The sequence below is a fragment of the Delphinus delphis genome, chromosome 14 (genome assembly GCF_949987515.2).
Source record: "Delphinus delphis chromosome 14, mDelDel1.2, whole genome shotgun sequence".
Taxonomy (NCBI): Eukaryota; Metazoa; Chordata; class Mammalia; order Artiodactyla; family Delphinidae; genus Delphinus; species Delphinus delphis.
The window spans coordinates 47,476,695-47,495,635 of NC_082696.1; the positions used below are offsets into that span (position 1 = coordinate 47,476,695).

The window sequence follows — 18,941 nt, forward strand, 5'->3', positions numbered from 1 at the left end:
AAGGCACTGTTCTTGTGGCTGACCATCAGTAGGCTTGAGGAATTTTCCTTTACTGGTTGAAGTGTTGGCAAGTGGACCGAGAGCTTCTTGCCAATGCTTATCAGCACACTTAGCTCAACTTTTCAAGGGCTCAGTCAAGCCGCTCATCCATTGCTGACAACCTGAAGTCTAGAGGTAAAAATCTCCACACGTCCTCTGTGTTGCCATGTATTTTTAAATGGCACACCCCAGAAAACAGAACTTAATCTCATTTCTTCCATGCTCACTGTACTGCCTAAGGCGTGGCTCTTGGATGGCCAGTCCTGTTCTAACCCGTAGACTTTCATCCTTATGAAGAAGTGTCCAGAAAGTACTAGGGATCTAATGTACAACATGATAAATGTAATTAACGCTGCTGTATGTTATATATGAAAATTGTTTAGAGAATAAATCCTCAGTTCTCAAGAAATAAATTGTTTCTATTTCGTTAATTTTGTATCTATTTGAGATGACGGATTTCACTAAACTTAATTGTGATAATCACTCCTTGGTGTACGTAAATCAAATCATTACGCTTTACACCTTAAACCTATACAGTGCTATATGTCAATTATATCTCAGTAAAACTGGAAGGAAAAAAAAAAGATGTAGCCATCCAGAGCTTTTGATACAAATTTGTAATCACATGACTGAGCCAGAAAAGGAAAGTGATACATATCAAAATCACAAAAAAATTTTAAAGAATTATAAACCATGATATAGCCATAGCTAAACACATTTTTCCTATTGAAAATACTTGACTGAGTCCTTACATTTGATTGTCTTTGTTCAACAAAAAAAATATGCTAAGTTTTTTTTAAGTTAAAATCCAACTTTATGCAAATAGCTACTCACTAAACAACTTTTTTTTCCATCAAAAGAGGATCTTTGGTTTGACTTGATATTGTGGGGTGTCTGCAGGTACCTGGAATGGAAACACAAAAGTAGCCATAAAGACTCTTAAACCCGGCACAATGTCCCCTGAATCGTTTCTTGAAGAGGCACAGATCATGAAGAAGTTGAAGCATGACAAACTGGTTCAGCTCTATGCGGTGGTGTCTGAGGAGCCCATCTACATTGTCACCGAGTATATGAATAAAGGTCAGGCCAGGCCTCTCGGGCTCCCCCTCACGGGAACCTGCAGCCTTGTTTTGGGGAGGGAAATGGAGCTGCCTGCTTGCTTTTTTCCTCCCTTCTCCATGAATCAAGCATTCTTATCAAGACGCACAAATTGTGTGCTCACTAATGAAAACATTTTAAGAACAGTCTATGACCTTGAATTTGCCCCCCAGATTCTTGAGAAGCGCAGTACCTTTTGCATGCTGCATGTGTCAGGAGTTCCAGCTTCTCTCCATAATTAAAGAAATTCATTTTTAGTATCAGGGGTGATACAGAGAGCTATAATAGTTTGCTGTTATTTGGAATGCCAGAGCTTGTGTTAAAAATTAAATTTTTTGCAGGGCTGAACAATTAATATCAGACACTGATCTCTGGGTTAAATTTAGTCTCCCTTTTTTCAACATCTTTTTTTTTCAGCTCTCTTCTTAAACATCAGATGTAGAAAGACATGCTTTTAAAGAGCACATTTTAGTCTCATTCTTTTTCTCTCTTTCTAATCAAAGCAATATTGTTGGGGATAAGGCCAAAGATCGCTTTGTTTTGGAAAAATAGATGAACCAAACAAGAAACAGCCTTAAAAGGCAATTCGTTGTACATCAGAGGACACCAGTGTAATTTTTCCTTTCCACGTACTGTCTTTTAAAATATATTTGGAATTATTCTCTGACAGATTGTTTGTCCTTTGTACCCAGGGTTATTTGGTAAATAACTTTTCAATTAAAGCATGAAAAAAGTCACCAATGATCACATGAGCCTCCAGCCTCTGCCTGTGACTGTTTCAGCCCCAGTGTTCATTCTGAGCTCCTTGGGCTGTGTCATCACAGTGGCTCCGAAGCTCCAGCCGTTTTGTTTCAGATATCTTTCAAGGCCTGATTGGCCATGATCTAATGTGGGGAGCTACCTGCCCCACCCTGTATTCCTCAGATACTCTTTTCTTGATTTAAAATCTGTCAATAAGCTGGGCCAGTGATTCTAAACTTTACTTGGTATCAGAGTCACCTAACGGGCTTCTTAAAATACAAGTTTCTAGGCCAGAACTCCCAAGTTTCTGATTCGGTAGATGTGGGGTGGGACCCAAGAGTTTGCATTTCTAACTAGTTCCCCTGGGGTTGCCATTCTTGCTGGTCCAGGACCACATTTTGGGAACCACTCGGCTGGGCGCTCTTTTCCCCACTTCACTCTTGTTGGGGGTGCTGATTGGGAATGAGATTGAAGTGGTGCAGCCTTTCAATATGTTCTTCCTGTGACATAAAGGGAATTGAGTCCTGTTTTTTCTAGTTTTAATCCCATTTCTGGTGTCCCTAGAAATGGAGTCACCATAGTTTTTTCTTTAAATGTATCAAGTTTTTATTTATTTATTTAAAATTTTTATTTATTTTGGCTGCACCAGGTCTTAGTTGCAGCACGCGGGATCTTCGTTGCGGCATGTTTTTGGTTGTGGCATGCAGGATCTGTAGGACTTCTTAGTTGTGGCATGCGGAGCTCGGAGTCTTACCCACTGGACCACCAGGGAAGTCCCACCATAGTTGTTTTTTTGTTGCTGTTTTTTTTTTTTTTTTGCGGTGCGCGTCCCTCTCACTGTTGTGGCCTCTCCCGTTGCGGAGCACAGGCTCCGGACGCGCAGGCTCAGCGGCCATGGCTCACGGGCCCAGCCGCTCCGCGGCATGTGGGATCTTCCCGGACCGGGGCACGAACCCGTGTCCCCTGCATCGGCAGGCGGACTCTCAACCACTGCGCCACCAGGGAAGCCCAATAGTTTATTTTTAAAAGGTAAAACTGCCGCCTTCCAATGCATAGATTTTCTTCTGCCCTGTGTTTTTGTGTAAACCTTTTTTTTTTAATCGATAGCAACTATTTCATTTAATTACCTCGTTACTTCTAATAAGAAAACCAAATACAGCCCTTCGTCAGGAATTTTTATCTTTCAAAGGAAATCGAAATGGTTTTATGTTTTGCTCATAGGAAGTTTACTCGATTTCTTAAAAGATGGAGAAGGAAGAGCTCTGAAGTTACCAAACCTTGTGGACATGGCAGCACAGGTAGGCCCTGTGGTACCTCGATTCCTGCCTTAGATTTACTGACGTGGGAGTACATGGAGCCACGTGTAACGTGTGTTCCTCGGTTTCCACAGGTTGCTGCGGGAATGGCGTATATCGAGCGCATGAATTATATCCACAGAGACCTGCGGTCAGCAAACATTCTCGTGGGGAATGGACTAATTTGCAAGATCGCCGACTTCGGATTGGCCAGGTTGATCGAAGACAATGAGTACACAGCAAGACAAGGTGGGCACTTGAATGAGGAAGGCTCCTGGTCACATCCCACTCAGCCCTTCCTCCCTCCTTCCCTTCCTTCCTCTGGAAAATATTTGGACTGTCATTCTTTGGCTAGGTTCTTCCTTCTTGATCTGGTGGGAATCTGACAACTCTGCAGGTGGGAGACTGTTGTGGGTTCAGTGCGTGAACGAGATGTTGCTTTTTGGTGCGTGAGCGTCTGCTGATGTCTTCCTGGCTCGTGCCGCCCTCCTCCCTGCACCCAGGCTCGAGGCACTTTGCCTTGGGAGGAGAGGGCTGCGGAAGGCCAAGAGAGCAGTCGAGTAGTAGCTCATCACTCCATCGAGGTCTCAGCCAAAAACAGAAGGCGCTGCTCATTGGAGAATTTAGCAAAGGAGTTATTTACAATGGCCCGGGCAGGGTTTAGGAAAACCGACAGGGCATGACGCGGCATCCCAGAGCTGGTAACAGCACCAGAACTAAGAACGAGCAGCTGTGCAGAGAGGCCCCCTCGGGTGGAGACGGGCAGCTGGGGCGGATCTGGGGGGTGCGCGGCCGAGCTCACTCTTCAGCCTTCCTCCAGATCTTCTGCCAAACCCCACTAGAGCCAGCGGTCAAAGGAGCCCATTGATGAGTCCTGATGGGTCCAGAGCAGGGAGAAGACGAGTAGAAAGGGGATGTAGAGGGCCGACAGAAGAGAATAACTCAGTCCCTGGAGAAGCTCCACCTCCTTTAATCATCCCCTCCATCCTGCCTCCTCCAAAGATTTATAGGAATTAACCTCTACATAAAATACATCTCAAACCAGCAGCCACTCCAGTGGGACAGCTTTTCAGATGCTTCTAGAGCAGTAGATACCGGGGAGGGAATTCCCGGCGTTATTTCCTTTCTTCCTGGAACCTCACGTAGTGGTCAAAGGATAAATGTGTGGAACTGAATGTGCAGTTTGCAGTCATTGTAGGTTCCTCATGGAAAAGATAATGCTCGTGTCTGAAGGAAAGGGGTCACCTTCATTGTTATTGTTTTTAACCAAAACCTAGTCATTCCGAGCAAGGCTGAGCAGTGACCGGAGTGGATTACAGGGCAGTGCTTTCTACTAGAGGTTATCATGGCCACCTCTGTCATTCTTCTTCTTTCTTTCCTTCTTTTTTAATTCTTTCATTTCATGCCAATTCTTCCCTCCTTTTATCCTTCTCAGCAGTCTCAAGTGATGAGGAAAAACGCTAAACTAAGACCTTGCCTCGCACAGATGCTGTCCAAAGGCTAAATTACAGGTCGGTCAGACAGCTCGGCTATTTGAATTTCCCCAGCACGTGGCAGTTCTTGTCCTGGAGCCAAATGCCCACACAACAAGCAGCGCGCGTGCACACACACACACACACACACATACACACACCAGCGCATGGCCAGATGGTGTACCATATCACTAATCAAAGGCTCACAGGCAGCTTTGATTGGCTCCACAGTCCAAAGAGGAATGTGGATGTGATCTTGAGACTCAAGATGAGCTACGAGGGTCTGAAGTGCCCCTGGGTCTGAGACCTGGGCCTGAATGAGAGAGTTTACCCTGAGGCAAACCTGTGAGATCCCAGCTCACGGACCCGGAAGGAGAGGAGAGCAGGTGAAGGTTGCGAGACATGAATCTTTGATTTAGGAAGGGGTGGGAATGGAGTGGGTCGTGTCAGCATCGTTCCGTGTGTGAGTGGAATTCTGGGGCTGGAGGGAGCAGTTCAGGATTTGTTTCTCCCCTTCTCCTGGGCTCTGGACTCTCTAGAATGTGTTGTTAACAGCCTTGAACCATCAATAACTGAGAAGGTTGCAGGGCCAGAGCCCGAGCATGCTGGCAGGGATGCTGTTGACAGGGCTGGGTGTTTAGTTCACGGGGTGAGATGCCCCTGGCTGTGGCCCTGGGTGATTGGAGTCCGGGGGCAGGCATGTCAGGAGCCCCTCGAGGCTGTGCCCTCACAGTGTGCTGCTGCTGTGAGGCAGGGCCCGCGGGGCCACCCTCAGCCCTGGCCATCCTGCCTTCCTCCCTGGAGAGCTGTCCTGACTGCCTTTCTGGTGGCTTCCTCACCTCCACCATCACTTCCCAGATGCTGTCCTGATGCCCTTCAGAGGGTCAGCTTCACACCCTTAATTTCCAAATAGAATCCTCCACCCTTCCCTCTTAAAATTCTTTTTTCTTCTCTCTTCCCTTTTACAAGTATCTTCCCATCCATGCCAAACACTGGAAGGAGATAAGTAAGAAGAAGTAAATGAACTGGAGAACTGAACCGGGGGGGAAAAAAAGAAAGACTGGGGCCCCGGGATTTTCAAGGAGAATAAAAGAAATGCTGCAACGGAGGAAAAAGAAGAAGCAGGGGCGTTTACAGGATACCTACCCAGTGCCAGGCCCGAGCGGGAAAGATAGAAACAGGCTCAGAGGGGTTAAGTAACGTGTACAAAGTCACACAGCTAGTAAAAGGGCAGAGGCAGGATTTGAATCCAGGTATGGCTGGCCCTATCGCATCTGCCCTCTTAAGCTATGCTGTCTCTCATCAAGACAGTGATTAAAAGAACAGAAAATAAAAATTGAGAAGGTTAGTCATAAGCTCCTTTTCCCCCTTTATGGAAAAGGTTTTTAAGGGGCACTTCTAAAGTGCATGTGTGAGAGAGTTGGAAGACCTTCATTTGCCAGCTCTGAGACAGCCCAGCTGTTTACAAAATGCCTCCCGAGGGTCTGCCCTGCCCGGGCCACTTTACGAGGCAGGCAGGGCCTGATGTGTAGCTGCTGGTGTGCTCTGCAGATGGCACGCGTGCTTCACGCTGAAGTTTCTGCGGGGGATTAGTCAGTTCCTCCAGACAGCTGCTCCACGTGCCTGAAGATATTTGCACATCAGGTTTTATGTTCCCCACAGGCCACAGCCAGGCCGCATCTTGATTATGGAAGTGTGGGCAGTGTTCAGAAGCGTGTGCCAATCACAGGTATTTTAGGACTGTGGGTGACCATTGTTTCTCAGCACAGTTGTGAGGTTCCCATGTGAGGCACACGGAAATGTCTGTCGCCCCCCTGAGTGGATGAGCTGGCATTTCCCCCGGGCACCAGCAGAGCTGGAATTGGGACCTGGGTTAAACTGCGCCTCCTCTGTTCCTTTCCTCCTCCCTGCCCCACTGGACTGTAAGCAGCAGCCCCGTGTCGTGGAGAAGGTCAAGACCAGACCCAAAACCTAGGGGGGTGGTCCTCGGCCGACAGCATTCCGGAGGTCGCTAGAAGTCCTTTGGTATCGTTCATTCTCTGCTACCTCTGCATGTCCCTCAGTGACAGCAGCTAGATCTTCTTTAGTCACAAACTCTTGTTACGTTCTGTCCAATCAGGATCTCTGAGCAATGACAAAATTAGTTATTTGAGCGCCTTTCAAAGTGAAAGGGCTTTGCTAGGAGCTGCTGATAGAAAGAAGCCAAAGACTGCACAGGGGCAGGCAGCAAGCCTGGGGTAGAACCAGATTTGAAACCCAGCCCTACCATCCACCAGCTCTGGGGCCTTGGGCAAGTTACTTAACGTTTCCACACCTCAGCTTGCTTATCTGTAAAGTGCAAATATACTCTTCCTGCTTTGTGCTTTAATTTTTGCAAAGATTAAGTGAAACAGCACATGTAAATTGTTTGGCGCAGTGCCCAGCACGTAGCGACTGGTAAACGAAAAGAACTTTTGTTGCCATATCCTGGACAAGACTAAGTTCTTGGGGGATAAACAGATGCGAAAATGGGCTGTAGACACATGGAAAGGCTCAAACACCATTCTGGAAAGGGCGAGAGGGATCAAAGGTAATTCCCTGGTGGTCACATGTGCGTAATCACGAGGATAAAGTTGCCAACAACAGGAATGAGTGGGTTGGGAAGAAGGTCTTATTTTCAAAGAACGAGGGTGAATTTGGCTTGGGATTTGTAGAGCTTGAGGTGGCTGGAGCAGTATGTCCCAGCTTGGTGCCCAAGCCCAGAGAGGTCAGTCGGGGTGCCTTCACCTGCTGCCACTGCCATGGGGCCTCACCTCCCAGCCCTCCCCACCACGGCACCACCCTTCAGCTGACCGTGGCCTCTCACCCCCAAGCCGCCTGCACCCTCCCCTGAGGCCTGATCACAGCCCCTCCAGCCATCAGTTCCTCCAGAGCTCACACAGACCATGGGAGAATTCTTGACACTTTCTTCATGAGTTTTCAGGAGGCTCCGTGCTGACTAATGTTGATTTAAACATAACAAGCTCAGATAGACCTGGCTTATGTATCAGAATGGCTTGCTTTCGTGGACATTGATTATTTTTTTTATTGAGCCATACTATACATACAATAAAATGAATAAGTCTGAAATGTACAACTCAGTGAACTTTTACATACATATGTGCCCCTGAAACCAGCCACAGATGAAGACACAGACACTGCCAGCCCCCTAAGGACCTCCTCATCCCCTTCAACCAGTCACCACTCCACGTGGTAGCCACTGTCTCACCTCTATCACCAGAGATTCCTTTTTCCTGTAACTGAACTTCATATAAACAAATCATACAGTATTACTCTTTGGCGTCTAGTTTCTTTCTCATCAGGTCAGTGAGATTTATCCATGTTGCTGCATGTAACAGTAGTTCTTTCCTTTTCATTTCTGAGTAGTATTCCATTGTACAGATAGATCCGTGTATCCATTCTACTGGTATTTCTAACTGAGGGTCCTTATGAGTTTAGCTGCCGTGGTGGCGGTCATGTCCTCCTATCTCCTGGGTATGTTCCCTGCAGTGGAATTGTTGGTCTTAGGACAGGCCTATGCCACCCAGCAGGTTTTGTGGCCGTATCTTTAAAGATAGAATACACAGTCACTGTGTTGTTTCCTGGTGGTGTACTTCCCTGTAGGCTGCTAAGGCAGCCTCCTGATGAGGAAGCTGTGGTTGGCAGTCAGGAAGCCCGAGTCTGAACTAGCTCCCACTTACAAGGTTGGTGTGTCCCCAGGCAAATCACTTAACCTTTTTCAGCCTCATTTTTTAGCATCTGTAAAATGGAGGTAATAAAAATAATAACCTCACATAATTAGTGTGAGAATTAAATGGGCTCTCTATGAAAGTTGTTGGAGGGTTGTGAAATATAAAAACCATTCTTATAACCTGAAGTTTTTGTGTTTGATGTAAATTTTCCTTGAAAGGGGTCTTTATTTTCTTACCTAAAAAAGATTTTTAAGGAAAGAGCTATCAGTAATCAGTAAAGAAAAATCAATCTTGTAAGAGAAAAAATATATTATTTCATTATTTTACAGCCAATTCTATTTATCTGGGCAGTCACCATTTCATATTACCTACATGCCCAAGGGCCCCTCTGACCACACAGCTGGGAGCCGGTGGTCTACTCAGCATCTTCTCCAGCAGATTTGCCTTCTCTGTTGAGAACTGTCCCTGCCTTCTTGCCACTGTTGTTTTTAATCTTGTCAACTCTAAACACCCATCACTGCTAATTAGCTGTGAGGCTTTGGACGAGTTACTTAACCTCTCTAAGCCTTTATTTCCTCCTCTGAAAACAGGGATAATAATAGTTACCTTCATCAGAGAATTGTTGTATACTTGCCTGAGAATATACATAAAACACTTAGCACAAAGCAGATGCTGAGCTGATAGTTGTATAATTTTAGTTAGTAGAGGTACCAATAGTAACATCACTACTGTTGATCCAGTGGAGTGATAGTACTGCGTGCGCGCTCCCTCTCTCCCTCCTTCCTTCCTTCCTTCCTTCCTTCCTTCTCTCCCTCCTCTGTCTCTGCGTCTGTCTCTCTGTCTCCACACACACACCCCTCTTGGCCTTTCCTGACCCCCTCCATAGGGTCTCCCACATGAAGGACCTGCCTATTTAACCCTTTCCTCTCCTGATTTGAATCATCACAAAGACAGGAACTTAGAGTTGCTCTGTATTTGGGGTTTTTTGTTTGTTTGTTCTAAGGTCTAAGTTAACGACAGGATCATTGTTGAGAAAGCAGATGTCAAGGCGATTTAATCTTTGGATCTTTGGAATATATGTAAAAACAGGGGCATTTAGGACTTTGTATAAAACTTGCTGTAGGTTAAGGTTTGTGTATTAAATAAAAGAAAAACATGTCTGTTCAAATGCTCCCAGTATTGAGGGTTTAAATTGAATAGATTATTATCTGGAGGAAAATTCACGTATAAATTTGACTGCAAAGAATTCATAATTGTTGCGGTTTTCATGTTAATTATTTCATGTTAAAATATTGTTACTGCATAAATTAACACATTCTTTCATGGAGAACATATTTTAGAAAGATTTGTTACTTTAATAACTCTTTGTGTATTAGAAATCCCAGATGCCTGTACTAATTAAATATAATCAGATTTTGGATTCAAAAAGCACAGTAGCCATTTAACACAAACAAGCAGGCAGCTAGGTTGAGAAACACAGTCAGGAAGAAGTGGATCCCTGTTTCTTTCAGATTTTGAATTTCACAATTCAGAACTGTGAATTCAATTCCTGTCCTTCCTTTGTATCGCAGTGACTGGGGATTATCAGACTCAGAACGCCAGCTTTCCAGCTCAAGGGCTCCTGCAGAATTATTAATCAGCCTCTTCTGAGGCCCCTGTAATCCGGTGGCAGATCAAGGCTGATCTCGCCATGAGATGCCCTCCCTCTGCCCCCGTCGGCACATGCGTTTCTTGTTCTCTGTCAACAACAGCACTGCAGTTCCCACACACTGTGCTGTGACCTGAACAGCAAATGTCAGGGGAGGAGGGGAAGAAACCCTTTTAATTATTGAATTTAATCTAATTCTTCCCATGCTAGAGAAGCAAATCATCCTTTGACGAAAAGCAGACCCCTTTCCAGTGCAGCCATTGTTTTAAGCGCTGAGCAGGAAGCTCTTCTGTTTGAACTGACCACGCCGCCGCCCGTGCCACGGTCAGGGGTGCTCGTCACGGGGGTGTCTGCTGAGAGCCCGGGGCTCCCCCGCAGAACGTCCTGCCCTCGGCCAGGTCCCAGCCCTCCTTCCTGCTGAGCTGAGGGCTGCATGCCTGAGCCGAGCCTGGTTCCAATCAAGCCTCCCAGATCCCGAGTTTGGTGCACCGCCGTCATGGGCGGAGAGGGCCTTCATTTGTATTCCACCGCGCACCCGGGCTTCCACCGGCTTTTCCGAGAGGGATGCTTTGTTTACATGCGCGGTCACAGCGGAGCCCCGGGGCCAGGTTAAGCGCAGGGGGGAGCGGGTCACACTGCCAGGGAGAGGCACGTGGGTGGTGCAGACCGTGTTATCCTCGGAGAAAGGACGTGTGGAAGCCAAAGACTAAAAGGAAAAGAAAATTCACCCCTTCCTCCCCCGCTCTTTCTTTTCAAATTAAAACTGTTTGCACGGAGGAGGTGGACTCATTCCCTCCATCCGCATAGTCCGGCTGCCCCCTGACTCTGCTCCTGGGGGCCGGGGGGTGGGGGACAGATGGGCCTGCTGTAAGCCCTGGTCACTGAGAGCCGCTTGTCTGAATACCTTTCCCCTTTCTCTGAACCGGGCGGTCACGTTTTGTATTCCGTGTGGGTCTCTCTCTCCTTTGTGCTGCCTTGAGCAAAGCAATTGGGCAGTTGTTTCTGAGCGGTCAGAGCAAGTCCTTGGTCTGCGCACCCATGTTTCTTAGTAATCATCAAGAAGGAAGCAGATGGTCACCCTCTGTGATTTTAAAGTGTGTAAATAGGAGCTACATACTGCCAGCAAACATCAAAAATGTCACTTGGCTTCCTTGTGTTGCCTTGCTGGCAGAAGGAACTCCTGCATTTGTATCATCCTGATAATCAGGGACAGACAGTGCGAGTGAAAACTGTCCCATGTTTGGAAGGAGAGTGCACAGCATCATGGGGCTGGTCTCCCCACGGGAGAGGCACGGGCGGGGGGGGCCGGGGGAGTGGTGTGGAAAAGCAACCCAAAGTGGTTATTGTCTTCTGTACATCGTCTCTTCCTTCCATTCCTTCATGACTCCCAGCCAGACCCTCAGTATGACCACCAGCTGTTCCCAAGCAGTATCTCCAACCCCAGTGCTTTTCCTTGCTGCCTAGCAGACTTTGTGACATGATGTCAGACTGACCCAGGCCCAGTGCCCCTCCTGGGGGTGACTGGATTCTTGAGGTGATTTCAGTGTTGAGCTAAACCCCAGACATCCGTTTTTCACTTCGCTCTGAATTCTCACCACCCTGAACAGCAGCATATGGATGGTTCCAGAGCCCTACACGCAGCTTTCTTACCTTTTGTTCTGGATAAAAGATTGCAAGTGTGGTGTCCATCGTACTCACGCTATGAATCAGAGTTTTTGTTCTGCTTTTGATGAAGGATAATTGGAATTATTCAGCACTTTGGTGTTTTAGAACAGCAAGCAGGGCTCCTCCTTTCCTCAATTCCTCCCAAGATAGCAACTTCCACAAATACCACCCCCCCCCCCCACACACAGTTGGTACTTCAGACAGAGTCTTTTTTTTTTTTACTTTTTTCCTTTTGGCCATACTGCGCAGCATGCGGGACCTTAGTTCCCCAACCAGGGATCGAACCCGTGCCCCCTGCAGTGGAAGCACAGAGTCTTAACCACTGGACCGCCAGGGAAGTCCCAGGCAAAGTCTTCCTGATGAGTCTTAGATCTCCTTCCTGAGAGCACAGGGACCAAACACCCATGATTTCAGGAGATGCTAGTTAATTTCATTCTTTACTTTTGTGTTGCAAGTGAGAGTTATCCTGTGTTGTCATTGGTCACCATTGGGGAGGAGGGTAATGGGGAAAGGCAAGCAGCCCGAGCTCCTCCCCTCCCCTTCTGGCTCCCCCATAGGTTTGTAGAAGAAATGTCACAGCCTGCTTTCTGTTCTCCTCCATGTAAGGCACTTCTGCCCCTCCACAGTTTACCTGCCTGCCTGTCCTTCCTCAACTGCAAGACTCCAGGACCAGTGCCTTGCCTCCAGCCTCATCCCCCATTCTCCCAGGTGCTGGGTTTGCTCCCCTCTGTCCTCTAGTTGTCCTGATTAGGCTTTTAATACCCGCTGATGGACCATCTACTCCTTCCTGTCTGGTCCTCGATTTGGGGCTCCCCTTGGGACTTGGCCCATCCCTCTCAGCCTGAATATTCCTTCCACGAATTCAGCCACACTAGACTTGGGATCCATGCCTGGCTAGTCAACCCTCGTGTTTGCAGCGTGTTCAGGCCCTGCCTCTGGTCCTGGGTTCTTGTCTTCCTTAGCCGAACGTGGTCCTCCTCCACCCACATCCCCAGGGGGGACAGCACTCCTCCCTACTCCCCACCTCCTTCCTTCTTAGACTGCCCACTCGCCGTTATGCATTTCAGATGGAATATCATCTCAGTCCATTGTACCATTTACTTTTCGTTTATTTTTTTTTTAAAACGTGGTGCTAAAACCTTATGAACCTAAAGTAGAAATTGCAACAGAGTGTGTCACCAGGAATAACTGGAAAACACACAGTTGTATTACTCCAGACATGTTTGGGAAATTCCAAAGTCATTCCTTTGGCCTAGTGTGAAAATTCTGAGTTTTGCTTTGCCAAGTTTTATTGGGTTTGAAATCATTGTTTTTGTTTGAATAACCGCAAAGTTCCAGGTCAGATCAGCTTTACCTCCTTCACAGGATATCCTGCCCTAGTCCTGCCTTGTCACCCCTCCTTTCCCCCCCACAAATATAATCAGCTTCCTGTTATTGGCGTAGTTCATGGTTTCTTTTATTCTCCAGGATAACTTTAAAGTTGAAGTACTTCACATTATTTAATCCTGGATGTAATAATTTGCAGAGTTTGAGGCTTCATAACTAAAGAGGCTTCTGGATGGATGTGTGGTGCAGAAGAACAGCGTCTGTTGTTGATGTTAGTGCCTTTCCTGCTTGCAGATGCTGTGAGGGTACCGCTTGTGTTCTCTGTAGGGAGGATTTGGCTGCTTTTACGCTCTGCTGGCTTTGCCTTCTCCACCTTGGCCCAGGTTTTAGCCATAGGGGATATTTTCAGGGCTGTGGAATTGGCCTGGTCACCATGGAAAAAAAAAAAGAGAGAGAGAGAGAGAGAAAGGCTTGACAGTCCAGGAATCCAGGAAGAGCCAGTGATGTGAGCTACCCACCGCCCGCACCCCCACCCCCACCCCAGGCCTCTCCTGGCCCCTTCCTGGAGCCCCAGGAAGAACCGAGGGTCACATTGCAGCGTTCTCATGTGGCCGCCTCTACCCAAGCCCCCAGTTCCTGGGTACTTCCTCTTTCCCCTCTCTCCTGAGTCCTCTTGTTCCTAAAGCCAGCACCACAATTTAAGCTTTCTGTTGGGTTTGCCTGTGAGCTCTGTCCCACAGCTGCCTGGAATGTCCTAGGGCAGGAGGTGACTCCCACTGTGCTGGGGACTCACTGGACGCTGAGTAAGTTCTCAGTGATTGGTTGCTGAGTGCATTGGGTTTTCCTCATCCTCCTTCCCTCCCGTGAAGTTTGGAGAGCTTTGGCTGGCCTGATGCAACTCAATGCCTTTGCATTAAGATCCAAATAAAATAATAGGTGGCATTTATTTAGGTATAATGAGGCGCCAGGTACTGTGCCGAGCCCTTTAAATTATTTATAATTCTCATCACAACCTCATGAGGTTATCATCATCCCCAGTTTACAGACAAGGAGACTGAGACTGAGGGGGCTTTTAAATGGTCACCCAACAAAGCCAGTGTGCGTACCCAGGTCTGCCTGCCGCTGGAGCCCCTCTCCTAGATGACTGCCCTGGCCTCCCACAAATGGCCACACCAGCCCAGCCCACAATTTGACGTCTTTGCATTGTCACAAAGAATATTCGCTCCCCGTTTCCTGGCTGACTTCCACACGCTTAGTCCAGGAGGCGGACCTGAGAGTGAAAGGCTCTGCAGCCTTCGTTTGAGCCTTTGAAATGCTGCTGCCATCGCCTTAATGCACCAAGATGCATAAAGTACTGTAAGTAACTGAATCAAGTGCGAACTGTTTCTGTTTAAGGCAGAAGAAAGCAGATTGCCTGGCCCCTGGGGATAAAGGACCTTCATTAACTTGATTGGGACCTGGGGGTTGGGATGAGCCGTGCCGACCTAATGAATTTAGCTGGTCACCCTGTTTTCACTTAAAAACCAAGCCTTCAGTTAGACTGTCCTGGAGTGTGGTCAGAAGGATTTTCTTCCCGTAACTGTAAGGGTGAAAATAATTGTTTGTTCCACAGCTGCATTGTGTCACTCTCTTCTTTGTTCTGTTTGATTAAATTTGTGTAAAGGAAGAAAATCTCTGTGGCCATCAGTGTTGAATAAATTGCTAGGTTGACCCTTTAGCCAATTAAAACATTTATTGAGCAGTTGCTGTTTAACCAGCCTTAGGCAAGGTACTGTGGAGAAGATCAGTATAAAACATGGTCTCCAACTCAAGGGATTTACATTCTATTTAAGGAAAGACGCAGTAACTAGTAGAGAGACGTGTCGGAAACACGGACGTGGCAGTAGTGGTTGAGTGTTTGGGGTCTGGAGCCAGACTCCCTTGGCTCCAATCCCAGTTCCACCATTTACATGCATCCTCTGGCATATCGTTTTACCTCTGTTCAGTTTTCTCATCTGTAGAACAGGACCGTTATTGGTATCTGCCTCGTATGTGTAAAGCACTTAGCATGACGCCTGACACTTAGCAAGCACTCAATATATGTTTAGCTATTGTGGGAGCTACTATTGTCAAGCATTAAACTGTTGTTTATAGCACTGATTCCCAAGAGCACTGGTGAGAACGATGAAGGCTGGAGTAGTCACAGGTGACTTGATGAGGGAGGTGGGACTTGAGCTGAGCAGGCTTTAGCTAAGCAGGCGGAGGGAGAGATGACATTTAGGGTATGTTAATGTAGAAGAGGCAAGTTCACGGTTATGCGGAGTGCAGGATACAGGTTACGGGAAAGCAAACTAGGCTAGAGTAACTGTGTGTTTGGGGCAGCAAGAACCAAAGTTGAATAGATATGTGGGTCCTAGAAAACTGGGTGGGGGATTTTGGTTTAATGCAGTAGGGAACGCACTGTATGGTTGCCGGGGAGGCAGGCGTGGATGTTAGGAAGCTGAGGTTTGAAAGGATTAATTGGAAAGACAATGAGCTGAAGGCAGGGCACCATGGCTGGAGGACCAGAGGGATGAGGTCCCAAATCAGGTTTTGGCAGAGAACTTAAACAGGAAAGGGAAAGTTTGAGAGACTCGTCAAAGAGGGAAACAAGAGGCCTTGTTGATGGATTGGATATTGGGTTTAAGGAGAGGGAGAAGTCCCAACCAGCTTTCAGGTTTTTCACCTTGAAGCCTGGCAGAGTAGGAATCTGACCCCCAGAAAAGGGATAGTAGAAAGGAACTCCATTTGCATCCTAGAATATTAAAGTGAGAATCAACTTTGTCAGTCATGTAGTAAAATTTTCCACCTACAAGAATTTCTTTTATAACAAACTGTCTTATTCATAGTAAAATGATTTAATGAAAAATAAATTTAGATTTGTAGTTGCCACCTTTGAGATAAAGGCAGGACATCCTAGAGGCTTTGTCCCTTAGACGTTGCAAATTGAGAACCAAGACTTCAGATGAAAGACAGTCTGTCCAGTGTTTCCCGCCCAGTTCACACAGAGATGCCGGGCAGGGTTAGTCATGAGAGCGGTCACGTTCCCCCAGGGAATCAGCAGAGAGAAGGGTCTACAGCACTTAGGCCTCTAACACACTTGGAATTAGTGAGAGGGAGACTGAGGAAAAGCCTACAGCAGAGACAAGAGAAATGCCTAGAAAGAAAGGAAAAGCATCAGGGAAGAATAAACTCAGAAAAGATCATTCATTTCTCGTAGAAATGTTTGAGCTTTACAAAGTGTTGGAGTATGCTAAGTTTCACTCCTTTGTTTCTGAGATGATTTGTACTACCCAAATGTGAAAAGTGTGCTAAATAGCACAAATGTGCCTAGAGCCACAAGTTAAATAAACATGATGACAGAAGTGACAATAGGCACATCATCTACCCCAGGGGCCCCCAACCCCCAGACCGGTATCAGTCTGCGGCCTGTTAGGAACCGGACCGCACAGCAGGAGGTGAGCAGCGGGCAAGCGAGCGAAGCTTCATCTGCTGCTCCCCCATCGCTGGCGTTGCTGCCTGATCTATCCCCCCTCCCCCACCCCAGTCCGTGGAAAAATTGTCTTCCACGAAACTGGTCCCTGGTGCCAAAAATGTTGGGGACCGCTGATCTACCTAATTGCTAATAGACACCCACAGGCCTTGAAATGTCATGATGCTTTTCAAGAGTTTTGAAAAGTCAAAATGCTTTTCACGTTCTGGCTCATCACAGATCATTCTCTAGGTAATAACGCGTTATTTCCATGTTTTAAAGACAAGGAGAGGGTGAGGTAGAGGATGCTCACAGGCCCCAGTGGCTCCCCGGCACACCCAGGTGGGATCCGGAGTCCTTAGTGTGACTTGAAGAACCCACAAAATCTGTGCTTGTAGCCCATCTTATTCTTCTTTATAGCACTTGTCGCTGTCTGACATATATAATGGCCATTCGTTTATTTTATCTCCTTCCCAAGCTAGCCTGCAGGCCCCCTGAGAGCAGGAGGTTGCATTCACTCTGGTAGCCCCAGCACTAAGGACCACGCCAGGCACATAGGAAACTCCAGAAATACTTATGGTAGGAAGAGAGAGAACAAAACCAGTCCAGCAGGGGTGGGATCTTTTGTTGTCTTGTGGACAAACTTTGATAACTGAATAGATCCACAGCTCTCTCCTTTCTCTTACTTAAAACATGGACGGTTGTTAACCTTACTCTAAAGAAGACCAGTGAGGTGGAATGATTGCTATCCAGTCACCTGCTTCCATCCCAGTCTGTTAAAAAAAAAAAGGATTTTCCACTTCGTTTGGCTGTGAATGCTCCAAGGCCTCTGGCCACCTTGTCTTTCTGCGGCTCTTACCCCCCAGCTTCAGCCCCAGGCCCCTCAGAGAGCCAAGTCCAGGATTCCCACCACCTCAGACAGGTTCACTCAGACCCAAAGGGGTTCTGAACACCCTTCATCTGGCACTAAAATCAGGGTTTTTCCAGGTGTTTTTAAGTTTCATTAGTGTGTGACAGATGCTTTTCTACTGTAGTTGACAGTTGTCAAACACGTAAAAGCGCGTCCAGATGGTTAGAGACAGCGACGCTGGTCACTGAGGACAAGGCGAGGACTCGCCGGAGAGCAGGGAACTGATAATAAAGCCCCATAAGGAACCGAGGTTGTTCAGCCGGAAGGGAAGGTCCGGTGGCCTACCAGCGTCCAGTCACTCATTCATTCAGCACCCCCTTACCTAGTGCCTTTTGTGCATGGGGCACTGGGCTCAATACTGGAGACATGGTGGCCATCCAGAAAGACACGCGCCGGCCCCTGAGGACAGTATCTGTGGAGAAAAACGCACTTCTGACAGCTCACACGCTTACTGCACTTAAATGGTAACAGCCGCAAAGAACCAGACACTCTGGCAGTGCAGAGCTAGGGAAACTGCCCCAGTCTTAGTGCCCGGGCCAGGGTTCCTGTGCCAAAAGCACTTAGGCCAGGAACAAAGGAGAGCAGGAGTCAACCATGGGGCAGGAGTAGGGTGGGACTTGCGGCAAAGCCAACAGCCTGCCTGGAGGCCCTGCAGCAGGAAGGACGGTCAGAGGAGGTCATGGGGCCAGTGAGGCAACAGAGGAGGTGAGGCTCCGGATAACAGGAGGAGGCTGGGGAGTAGGAAGGAGGGACCAGAGTGTGCATGTGGGCCCAAGTGGAAGGCAGTGCAGGAAGGAGGCAGGTGGCAGGGAGCAAGTGAGGACTGGAGTGCAGGTAGTGAGGATGAAGAGGGACAGACACCTTCAAGGGTGCGAAGTAGACTCAATGTGGATGACGCTGAAGCAGCAGAGGCCAAAGATGACTCCATGAAGATCTGTCGAGCTCGTCTAGGTAGGCTCCGTGCTGCTTACGTGAGCGCACAGTGGAGAACCAGTAGACATGGCATCCAGAAGGAAGATTCTCAGCATTCTGGTGTCCTCACTTAGGCAGCTTCCAAGGCAGCACACACTGAAAAAGCAGCAGAATCGTGGGGAGGATACATTGTGGATATTGTGTTCAAGAGGCCCTGTGAGGTCCCAGTGGAGGCTCTGAGGAGGGAATTGGTTTTACGGGTCAGGAACTCAGGAGGGGAGGTCCTATCAGATGGTACAAATGCAGGCATCACTGGAGTCAGGACAGTCGTTGAAGCCACGGGAGTAGCATCTCCCTGTTGGTCACAATGCTGATGCCCACTCGTTTCACATCTCCGGAGACTTTAGAGAAACAGGCGTGAGGTATCTATAAGAAATGATTATTTAAAACACTGCTATGTTTACTCGACACAGAAAATGATTTAGCCTGAGGCTAGCTGGTCCTCTTGCTATTCTGGGAGGTAAATGACCAAAGTACCTGTAGAGGGGTTCCAGGACCTGGGCCCCAATGACAGCACCAAGTCAGGCTTTCAGCAATGAGTTAACCTTGGGAAGTTGGTAAAATCTGCAGACACT

At 47.6% G+C, this 18,941-nt stretch overlaps 1 protein-coding gene across 7 annotated transcripts in view; it reads left to right on the forward strand.

Annotated features, from left to right (window-relative positions):
• Positions 1-18,941, forward strand: part of FYN (FYN proto-oncogene, Src family tyrosine kinase) — a 208,261-nt gene that overhangs the window by 173,704 nt on the left and 15,616 nt on the right. For all 7 annotated transcript variants that reach the window (XM_060030071.1, XM_060030067.1, XM_060030065.1 and 4 more), the window contains 3 exons: positions 940-1,119; positions 3,100-3,176; positions 3,269-3,422. In XM_060030071.1, the coding sequence (XP_059886054.1) occupies positions 940-1,119; positions 3,100-3,176; positions 3,269-3,422 (411 nt within the window). The remainder of the gene's footprint in view (positions 1-939; positions 1,120-3,099; positions 3,177-3,268; positions 3,423-18,941) is intronic.